General features: G+C 38.0%; 1 protein-coding gene and 2 pseudogenes across 1 annotated transcript; 2 read left to right on the top strand and 1 right to left on the bottom strand.

Annotated features, from left to right (window-relative positions):
* Positions 1-3: 3 nt before the first annotated feature.
* On the top strand, positions 4-904 carry LOC119193153 (GATOR complex protein Wdr59-like; the record flags this gene model as incomplete). The annotated part of the gene is given in 3 exon segments (XM_037446803.1): positions 4-49; positions 289-519; positions 522-904. Coding segments are annotated over 3 exon segments (645 nt in total), but the record flags the coding sequence as incomplete, so codon positions are not given.
* Positions 905-1,188: 284 nt separating this feature from the next.
* Positions 1,189-5,280, top strand: LOC119193152 (annotated as a pseudogene).
* Positions 5,281-10,074: 4,794 nt separating this feature from the next.
* On the bottom strand, positions 10,075-12,243 carry LOC119193151 (annotated as a pseudogene).
* Positions 12,244-12,248: the final 5 nt, after the last annotated feature.

Below are 12,248 nucleotides of genomic sequence, written 5' to 3'. Positions count from 1 at the left end.
TGGGACTTGAGAGATGCTAGAAAACCCATAGTATCACTATCAGCTGTAGGTAAGTCTGTTGGATCATATTATTTTTTCTAACTTTAATAGAGGCAGACAATTGTATTTAATTAAATAAATTGTACTATTATTAGAAAAAATTTGCTGTTAAAATAAATGCTTATATATTATTTTACAATAACATTATTGTTTATTTAACAAACCAAATAGTTTGTATGGGATTTTTTTCACTTTTTTTTCTTTATATCACAAATACTTACTTGGGATTCCAATCAATATTTGTTTTAGCTGGTGCCTCACAAGTGCAGTGGAACAAAGTAGCACCACACATAGTTGCTACAGCACATGATGGAGACATTAAAATCTGGGATTACCGTAAACCATCCGCACCCATACACTACATATCAGCACACTTGTGCAAAATACATGGAGTGGACTGGAGTCCACACCATGAATACCAACTAGTCACATCTAGTCATGATGGCAGCATAAAATACTTTGACATTAACAATGCAAGAAGACCGAGAAGAATATTATGACGAACTTCCCTGTGTGGCGTGCTATTTACACACCATTTGGGAGTGGATTGTTGACAATTGGGGTTGGATGGGGAGGCCTACCAAGAGTAGAGCAAGCGGGGGTAATTGGCATCTGGGTGGGTGGTGCTTTAACACGGTTAGTCGGTCACACTGATACAGTTCAGGCGATGGTGTGGAGACCAAATACATCCCCATCCAATTACCAGCTGGTGACTTGGGGTAGAGACCAGTCCCTAAGAGTGTGGGCCATGCATCCCTCTTTGTTGAAAATGTGTAATCATTATTTGCCAGATGATGCGAAAGTGAAGACGATAACAGTGATGGTGAATATGAATATTTTATGTTATTAACTGTAGTTAATAATAATTATCAGTGAGCAATTTTGTCATAAAGTGTCTATAAATCCACCTAAATATTTATCCCATACTTATGAACAATTTAGATCTGAAAAATATTTGTATTATCACACATGCAAAACGTTGCTAAGAATCTAGGCTGAATTGTTTGTTATGGCATTAATACTACACAACTTAAATCATTAACCTTTCACTGCACATGCATGTAAATTTTATCAGTAAAACTTTTAATATTATATTTGAGAAATGTAATCGTAAATTTAAATACGTATATTTTTTAGCCATATTTGGATCGACTAATGACATTTCGTCAAGTGACAAGGGACAAGATTTCCAAATGGTAAGTTAAAGTACAGTTTATGAAACATAATTTATACAAATTACTTTAAACAATGTTTCATTAAACCAGCAATATGTTTTCAGCACTCATATTTTCAATATTCCTATAGTATTAAAATATGATTGCAGACCAAATTACCTCACAAAACGTCTATAGACGAAGAATTCGAGTCGATCCGTGAGATGGCGAACATCGAGGTGACCGACATGAATATTGAAACTCGGACGTACACTCGGAACGGAACGGCTATGTCGCCAACTTGCAAGTCACCTTTCTAGAAACGTTACTGAGCAAACTATACCGAAATTCTCTTGGCTTTCCGGAACTAATGTGGACAGTCCTACTACCATTAAAATACTTCAAGGTATCAACCGAACTGCGTATCGTAAGAAAAAAGAGGGTCACAGGTGTTTGTTGCATTGTTTGAAAACGCTGGCCACGTCTATTGATGAGGTGCGTAAGTCATTTGTTTTTTATATAGGCAGTGGTACTGTGTGTGACTTGTATTATTTATTTTTAATTTTATTTTTTTTAATAGCCCATTGTAACGATTTTTGGCTATTGATGTCTTGAACGCAAAACAGATTTTTGAATATTAATTATATTATTATGTATGTATAAAAGTGAATGGAAAATAATATCCTTTATACTAAGAAAATAACGTTATTACTATAATAACTACTATAACCTTCCAGATCCCCGTAAAATCAAACGACGACACAGACTCGATGAAATCAAGCCAGAGAAGCCAATCAGAAAGCGAGAACGCAGGTGACTCTTGCATACCGTTCCCGCGAACATGCGGCGCCAAGTGGTGTGGAGTCAGCACTCTTGTAGTATTCAACCGCCCGCCTAACGCTAGGAGATTATCTCTTAAACACGAGACCGGAACCCCACGGTCTATGTCGTCTTTGTCTCTCATGCCAGGGTTGTTCAGTACGGGATACAGTTCGGTGTCGCCGCACGCTACAACAACGCCGTCGCCGACCAACGCGCCTGGATTCCCTCAGTTGCATCACAAGCATCCCTCTTATTCTATCACCACATTTTATTTTCAAGATAGATGGGTTAGTATTTAATCATATTATTCCGATGTATTTATTCCGATAGAGATTAGTTTTTGCCAACCGAAAGGTGACCGGTTCAGTAAAGTTACAAGCTCGCAAGCTGTTAGATTCTATAGTATGTTACAAGTTCGTTAAACTTGAATTAGTCTTAAAATGGTTGCCACTAATATCAGGTTTAACATCTTTAAACAAAGACAAGGATCCAAGAGACCTCAATTCTTAAAAAATAATAAATTATGAAATAATTGAAAATATTTTGTTGCTAAGCTATGACCAATTATTGTGAAATGTTTTGGATTCCAGAAAGCGCAGGGTCGTCGCGCGGGCAGCATGCGTAGTCGCGGCAGTATCTCGGGCTGCGGCTCGCCGCGGGTGGTGCTGTACGCCGCTACTAGTCTATTCCCGCTCAACCGCACTCTCGCCGAGAAATATGTTATTAACGCTGACAATCCTGTTGGTAAGTATTTTATACTATTGTGATAAAGGGTATGTGGTAGAACCACATGAAATTAAAAAATGAGTAACAAATAATTTCGCTACAAACTACACTTTTAGACATCATAGCAATAACAATAACACAACACACAAAAATATATATACTTTTACTTCTCTACAGAAATGTGTGAAAGAAATGCTAAACTTGCCACTGAAGAGGGCGAGAGGGATTTGGCCCACGCCTGGTGCCTCGCGGCATTGACGGCCAAATCCTTAAAAGCCAAGGTGGAGGACCACTTGACGTCCAGCGAAGAGCATGGGTTGGGTTGGACACCCGCTGTGCTGTAATCTACTACAATCTTTGTAAGTTTCCATGAAAATGTTATATCGAATCGATAAATTATATCCGTAATTGGTTAGTAATTTCAAAAGAAAACATTTTTATCGACTCTTAAGGTTATAGCTTAAGGTCCATTTTCATACATTTTGGTTCACCCTTAATCTGGGTAACTAAACAAGTATTGACAAGTAGAATTTTGTCAGTTAGTAGTATTGTAGGTAACTGAGGTAAAATGCGGAACACGACTAGTTGGAATGGTGTACTTTTCTATTTTCCAATCTCGATAATTTGTCAGTTTTATATAAATAATTATGCTATAAAATATGTGTTTATTAAAATTTTTGGTGTCACTTTTCAGAATATCTCATTACGCTAAAGCATCCAACCTTCAAATGGCCGCCATGTTGGCTTGCGCATTCTCTATATTTAACGACAGTAATAGTTCCAGCTCGCAATCTACAATAAGTACGTCTAGTTATGTGAGTATATAGTCGTAGTATTATAATTTTTACTTAACTTTCAAAAGCTTTATCATTTCTGAATTGTAAATGAACTCATTTCGGTTTAACCCAAACAATTTTACATTAATAGTTAGGAATCCATTAAAATAAATATAAAAATACTGAAAAAAATGTATAAAATATCTACATTCTATTGGCACCCTTTACGATTTTTGTGATACATTGCAGGGTAATGGTACGTCACCGTACAGTACAGTAAACCAGTACAGTGAGATCAGCGCTGATGGCTGGACTCTACCGATAGTGCTCGAAGCAACTCGTGCTCGGAAGCGGAGAACTTCTACACCGACTCCACGGTGTCCAAGTCCGAACGCACCACGTCATGTGTGTTGGATGAGGCTACTGTACATTTATACTACTGTTTCAAGAGAGCATATGCGGATATTTTGCATAGGTGGCAGTTGATATACAAGAAGACAGAGGTAAGATTTTATATTTTATGTCCTTGTTCATACAATTATTTGTGTTCTCAATTATTATAACAACGCTTGTATCAAAGAATAATTTGAAAAAGCAATTGAAAAACACGATAGATTTGACAATTATGGGTGGTATTTTTATATCCAAATATTTTTCGTATGCGCTAATCTCTGAAGCCACCTAACCGAATTCAGTGAACAGTTTTTAAGGAATTTAGTTAGTTGTAGTTTGATTCATAGGATAATTTTAGACGTGAGAGATGGCGTTTTGATGAGACTTAGAAAATGAAAAGAGTTTACATATAATGAGGTCTGTGGCAAGACGTCTGCCGGGCTCATTAGTGATAAATCATTGAGCGATCAATAAAATTTGTTTATCGACGATAGTTATGGTTTTTCTATGGAGACAATTTTAGTATGTAATATTTAGTTTGCGGTGTTTTTTTCTTTGTTATGTATAAAGCGTGAAGCGTGTATCTCGAGAGTATACGTGTGTACCGCCGTAGGTGATGAAGCTGGTGTCGGGGCGCGAGAGCGCGTGGCAGGCGGGCCCCGAGATCGCGGCGGAGTGCGCGTGGTGCGGGCTGGTGGCGCGCGGCGCGGTGTGCGCGGGCTGCCGGCGCGCGGCGCTGCGCTGCGCCGTGTGCGCGCGCGCCTGCCGCGGGCTCGCCGCCGCGCGCGCTGCGGACACGCCGGCCACATCGAGCACATGCTCAGATGGTACGCCATACTCACCATCTCTGCATTGTAGTCATTAATAACAATACAATACAGACTCCATTACATGACCATGTCTGTGAATCCAATGACAGGTTTGTTCTTTAAGTTACGAAGCTGTGCATTGCAACAATATATTTAATAAATAACAATTTTGTTCGCCCTCTTCAAATAATCATATACGGCCAATGTTTTAAAAGAGCTTTCAAATATTAAATAATGTACATGTCCGCCATTAATCAAGTAAAGCTGATTTAAAGATAAACGCAATACAGCACTGTTTATATATCTTCATAACATTGTTTGATTTTTGGAATGAATGCTTTCCCAATCTTAATGTTTAGCAAGAATTAAGATATCTATGGCCTCCATCGTGCTTTTAACGACTTCCCCAAACAATTTTATCTCAAAACTTAACTCAGGAAGACACTGTTAATATTTGAGTGTATCTCAAATTTGTGTTTGCAGGTTCACGAGACACACGTGTCCGACAGGATGCGGCTGCAAATGTCTCATCGAAGGAAACTCCACATGGAAAGGCGTTAAATATGTATAATACACTTATTGTATATAAAGATATGTCTTGTTTTTGAATACTACGTATGTTATGATGAACAAATTATTTAAGTAATAGTCAATAATAACTATTTGAGTAATCTTGTGCATACTGTATTGCTTACCTTATCATTACTAAACTGTAACCCTTGTATTAAAAATACCCAATTACACGCTTCGAAGTATTGTTTTTCTTGATTATATGGTTTCCAACGTATAGGTCGATTGCTTAAAGTTAACACGTACAAAGTTCTCATACAAATACAAAATACCTTATGTTAAATAAATGTTTCATATTGATGTAATTGAGAGCAGATACATAGATGCCATCGAAACATGGTGCTATTTTTTACTATTATGCGTGAGAATTGCTTTTTCATCATTAACGTTAGGTTATTCACACACTATAAACACACAATGCGAATGTGTTGCACGTGGCAGCTTTAGATAATCGGAATATAAGCCATAGAGAGGAGAAGTACAGTTGCTTTTATAAGTACTATTTTGAAAAAAAAATAAATTGTTATGCAAATATGTACGTAGTATGTGCGTCTGTAAACGTATAATTGTAGATGTAAATATATTCGGCTCTGTACCTTTATTGTGAAGACTGTTATTGTTATATGTAATAAATAAGTACACATTTTATTCAAAATTTTATTTAACAAACTTTTATATTACAACCTTTAAATAAAAAAACCTAAACGTGCGTTTAACTATAATTTTAGTGAGTAGAATTGTTAAATGTTTTTATAGATTAAACTTTAAGATAATTTCGAATTTGAACGCAAATTTAGACAAAGCGCTGAAAGTTTTATTTTTAATAATAACTAAACCATGTTGTTGTGTTCAAAGTTGAAACATGGTATTCGATCAGTAGGAGCGAATTTAGAAGAATAGGTATTTTAGTAAATTTTACCCTCATTTTATATTCTGATTTATGGGTGATTGGGCTGCATTTCGTACAAATATTGAGGACGCCACAATTTAAAATATGGATGACGAGCACAGTGGAATACCAAATACAATGAATACCAAAGCAAAGTACTTTTGTAATTCCGAAGGTATTGGATGGTGTTTCTACTGTATACTGTATTTTTTCATTATACACACCCCAGAAAGTCTCCTGGCTGTGTCAAACCTATTTGCCCATTTTATTAATACATATTTTTTCTGTCAAGTCTCCGTCTACATATATTCTAAATCCGCTCCTGTTTAAAAAACAAAGGGTGCATTAAAATTTGAGAAAAGCATCGCGAATGCAGCTCGCGCTACGCTCGCAAGCTATGCAGGGCTGCTTTAAGTGACTGAGAATAACAAGTAAAATACACAATCGACCTCGGCCAACAAATTCTACAGTGTATGAAGATGTAAACAATCACGACAAGCTGACTTCTGCAAATTTTGAACCTTGCGAAACTCGCAACAAATCGAATTATAGAACTATTAACGTTACCGTTAATGTTACCACGAACTGGTAGACTAATGTTATCAATAGCCTTACGTATGACCTGGTGGGGGTGAAAGTGTCTGAATATAATGCGCGAGTTGCAGCATTTGCACGCGAGCGACGCGGGAGCCGCTCATTCAACGTAATATTTGAATGCACCCTCCATGATCATTATCATCAGCCGCAGGATGTCCACTATTAGAAGCGGCCTGCATCTAGCGACCTCCTGCGACTTTCATTACAAAAAATTCACCCCACAAGAGTTTTATATATTTTGTAAGTTTTACTTACGTCAGTTATGTAACACTTAGTAAGCTGGTTACAGTAACACATCTACGTACTTATTTTTCATGACTTACAACTTGCCTAAGTAACTTATGTAAGTAAAACTTACTATAATACCCGCCTTATAAACAGTTTTATCAAAAGAATTGTCATTACAAAATTAATTGAATGAATATTATAACCATAATTTGAGTCATCATAATCTTTGGTAAGAAATGTACGCTTTTATATATTTTATTTTCATTCTGTTATAATACAGATACTGTATTATACATTATGACAAAAATATACGATTTTTATATAAGCCGAAGAAAAGCCTATTTTTAAATGTGCTCATACAAAAATAATTCAAGCTCGATTATGGTCTGTATCAACCAAACCTTTATAGCTATTGCGCCATTCACACCAGTGAGTTCCAAACCCATATCCAGGGGCATCCTTCTCTATGACTACACGTAATACATCCATGTTACGTTATCTTCGTAATATTTGTGTGGAATAAATTCCAATTTTCTATTGTTTAAACGCGGCGCGGTGCGTTACGCGCTTGTTACGGGCTCTCAAAATGACGTAAGAGAATAAGACTCCAGTATTCATTAACTCGTCCAAATTCATCTTGATTTTTAGATATCTATGTGTAAAATCTTTACTCTCGTTTTCTTTTATTTGAAGCAAACACGTTACAAGTTTGCTTTAATTAATACGAATTTCCGAGACGGGGCAGTAAACTATTATGGACAGTCCTAAAAAAGTGTTCTTATAGTTTCAGCGGTAAGGTATAGAATTCCTTAGTGTCCCATCTCAAAAATTCTTCATAAGTAACTTCTGATACGTTCGAAATTCCAATATGGTTTTTTTACAATCTGTGGTTTCGCGCGTGTTTATATATCATAAAGCTAAGAATAGTTTCTCGAATTAAAACTATCATGTGCGTTCCGTTGCAAACAAACATTCTGATTCATATACTTATAAATATAATAAATAATGTATAAGCGTCTCGTCTTAATAGCAAAGCGTTGTATGTTTTACTTACACTGTATGTTCCCCTCTCGGAATTAAAAACTAAATTCTACTAGACTAATAGTTAACCAACTAATGGAAACAATACATTAGGGCCACCAGCTCTGTATACTATGGGTAGTTCAATTTATATACAAATATGTAACTACAAAGGAATATCCACTTTATATGTATAGGCTATAGGGAGTTAAAATTAGGCACCAATTGTTTATAAGCAAACTATTACTAATCATAATAAAATTTACCTACCCCGTAAAATATTATTGAAAACAATATCATTGATGAGATTTCAGAATTTCTACATGGAATGAATACGAAATATCAATTAAATAAGAATTTACGTCCACAAATTAGTACGATGGGATGGGATGGGTGTATAATATAAATATTTCAAACAGAACCTGTATAAATACATAACATGTACTTAGGTGCGTTTACTAGCAATGCAATGATTACACGAGCAATCGTCTTAAAACATTTTGAAACTGTTATAATATAACATGTTCATTAACCTACCATTAAAAACACTTCAGCCTAAAGCGAATATACGAAGGAAAATCATAATATTGACACGTATTTACCGTGTGCATTTGTTCATGCAATAATATTTAACCCTACGACAAAACTTGAGACAATCATTGCATCGCTAATATTAATCTTATTACGATACATTATACACAAAATATATTTCTGCAGATCGTATGAGCCACGACAGGCGCCTTACATATTACGTGAGATAGTCACACTTCACGCAAAAAACACAGTATTTCGTTGACATTTGGCTACATCAGACTGTCTTTGTATTGCTAAATCTAAATAAAAAAATCTACTTGCATCGAAGTACGCATGCACGGCGAATTGGGATGGACACGTATCTCAAAGACGAGTCGTTCTATTGTAGCAGCTAAAACAATAGACACCGATTAATAACATAAATTAACATCTACATATAACATTTCTACATACATAAATAAGTTCCCAAACATGGTGATTAGAGACAAGGGCGTCGCCAGGGGAGCTGCCCTAGAGATTCTAAAAAGTTACCAAATGTAAAGGAACCAAAGTTCGAAGTCTTTGACTTGACTTGCTTGATCGGTCATTCCCGTACGCCGAAACTCGAATGTATTCCTCAATTCCATTCCTAATATTCTGTACGCCTAATTACGCTCGGCTCTGTGTTATTGTTAAAGCGGGTAAAGGGTGGAGGAGAACATGTGCTCTCGACTTTACCTACAATTCATACTTTTCTCACTGCCTCGGTGGCGTAGTTGTACTGCATTCAGTACAACGGCGCCCTCTGAGGTCCTGGGTTCGAATCAGCAAAGTGATATTTGGGTTTCTGCTCGATATCAGCCGGAGTCTGGAATTTGTGCCGATATGGCGATAGGCTCGCGCCCTACTCATCCTGGGACGGAACACACTTGGCGAAGTGGGTGCCCTGGTTGCACCTCTGCATACCCCTTCGGGGATAAATGTGTGATGGTGTGTGCTCATACTTTTCTCATTCTCCATATCAACTTGCCCACCCTCCAACCCCGCTAGGTCATCGGCTGGCGACGCTCTTGACCAGAGATGCAACTAGGTGACACATGGTTTGTCGAATTCATGTGACTAGGAGCGTCGTTATTGTTATATTCAATTCGAATCCTGGGCAAGTGGCACATTCCCCAATATTTTTCACACGAACTGGATTTCTAACTCTAACTCTGGACTTCATCAATTTTATTTCCGTAAAACGCGGACATAAACTAATAAAGCCAAAATAAAATTAAAACACATATTATAAAAAATAAACACGATAAAAATATATCAATTGAGATGCACGATAAATGTATCAAATGAATGTAAGTATTTATAAATCGTCAATTGTTACAGTACCTATGGTGTAAATTACATAAACAATGGGGTGCTGCATCAGCAACAGACGAAATCGCAATCTTCTTTCAATAAAATATACTTTGGTAGTAATGTGTAATGTCCTGCCAATAACTACTTAATATGTTTATTTCCAAAATTCGGCATTTGTTTTATTATTCCGTGCGATTTAGTTGTCGAGTAGTGAGTTGAATGTACTTGTTAGTTTCTTTATCTACAAGATTCAATAACACATGTAATACTTAGTGTCTAATCGTATGATTCTGCCTACTCCATTGATATAAGCAATGGTTTATCATTAATAATCAAGGTACGTCTACACCAATTTATAAAATAACTATACTATAGCTACAATCAAACTACATTAAAATACAATATCTCGTGTTACACGTGTTCTAATCCACCCTGGTTTGCCTTATAAACGGCGTGAGTATGATAAGTGTGAGTTTGTTCGAGGCATACCTCTCAAGAGCCTGCGCTTGAGCTCCGGCGGGTACGTGACGTATATGTAGTGGTCGTCGTGGTCCGGGTCGTCCAGCATCGCCTCCTCGGCGGCGAGTCGCCGCGCGCGGGCGACGAGTGCGTCGTCATGGAAACCGACGCGCTGCCCGCCACGCTGCCTTCTTCCGAACTGCAATAGATAACACTCAAGATTCCGTATAGAGTAATCCACCAAAAATAATATATTTACTAACGTTAATTTAATCATAATAAGTGATCACTATAATGGATCCGATGGTCAATAGATTAAAAGTCAGCCGCCATTTAGTTTTTTGGTACTAATTCGATCGAGCAGACCCCTCAAGCAGTAATAAAACTATCTCCTGCACGGCTCTACAGACTTCTAAGTATAAGTTTGCGATGACTATATCAGTGTACAGTCTTATAATTATACTGTCCCACTGCTGAGCACGGACTTCCGTTCCACAACCAACTTGGCTTTCGTCGCTTGCGATGACTTACTCGAAAACAATCCATATAATGTAGTAGCACATGCAGAGCGCGAGCGCGAGCCGTAGCGAGCGCGAGCAGCAGCGGCCAGGGAACGCGCGCGCTCGGCGCCGTGTCCTCCCAGTACCGGTCGCAGCTCAGGTACCAGCACACCGCGCGCTGCATCTCCTCTGCGCATGTACCCACGGAACCAAACAACCATCATTCTTGTTCTTAAGTAAATCTAACAATTGAGATAAGGCGGATAGTTTCTTTAATTTTACAGATAAGTTTTCAGAATCGTCATAGCAAACAGGACCATGATCAACGTAAAAAATTATGACTACAACTGAACGTAAAGTGTATATGTGACACATACGGAAAGGCAGTAATTTATAGCGTCATGTTTTATGTTACATCATACGTACCTTCTAATTCCGTGAATTGGTGTTGTGTAAGAACAAGTGTTGCTATACAAGAATGCACGATCCTCTCACACCGTACCTGAAAATATATTTTAAAATGCACCAATTAATACATTTTCTTTACTTACCTAACTTAATGGGGTCATGAATGATGGGTATAAATTTGACATCCACGGGCCATATTAACAAAACAATTTTAATGCTTCATCGCAAACACCAAGATCACTAGGAATATGATGTCACGTGGTCGATACCTGCAATCAGTAACCACAGTGAAATCTATTAATGTCAACAATAATTGTTAATTCCAATGTTACTTTAAGCGTCTGAAGATGTGTGGGGTCGCAGGCATCCCTCTCCGCCGGTACAGGTCGGCCAGGCGCCGTTGTCGACTGTCCGGGGGCAGCGACGACTCTACCGTGTCGGCGTCACACAGCTCCGCTGTTTGGTTTGCGTCACTCTCACTATCTTCTGCCGGCTTATCTTCGGAATCTGAAAATGTTGGGTTTGCTACCATTGTACTGTCTATAAATTGGATCTTCAAAAGATTATGCAGGTTAAAGGTATAAAACTAAATGAAGACAGTAGTCTACACTGCCCGCCTAGGTACAATTTTTGTATATAAAGTGCAAATAAATAAATAAATTGAATTTTGTAAGGTCACCAGTTTCATCATTCTCGACTTCAGTCTTGGGGCAGTCGGGGACAGGCGCCGGCGCGGAGCTGCCGCGCGACCTGTGCCTGCGTCGCGTCGGCACTCGCGCCACGCTACGCGCTGCCGCTGGAGCCAGCGCCTTCTTCACCGTCTCAACATCCTGCCACACCTACCCCCCAACCACAACTTTAAAATTAAATAAATGTGGTAGTAACTGGGAAAAATGTTTACTAATGATTATACATCATATCGTCACCTCGATGTCAGTGCCAGGTCCGCCGCCGCCACAATAGTCCGTGAGCGATGAGCACCTGACAAC

The sequence above is a fragment of the Manduca sexta genome, unplaced genomic scaffold, assembly GCF_014839805.1.
Source record: "Manduca sexta isolate Smith_Timp_Sample1 unplaced genomic scaffold, JHU_Msex_v1.0 HiC_scaffold_3665, whole genome shotgun sequence".
Lineage (NCBI taxonomy): Eukaryota > Metazoa > Arthropoda > Insecta > Lepidoptera > Sphingidae > Manduca > Manduca sexta.
Note: the sequence above shows the minus strand (reverse complement) of the source record. Positions and strands in the feature narration are given on the sequence as shown.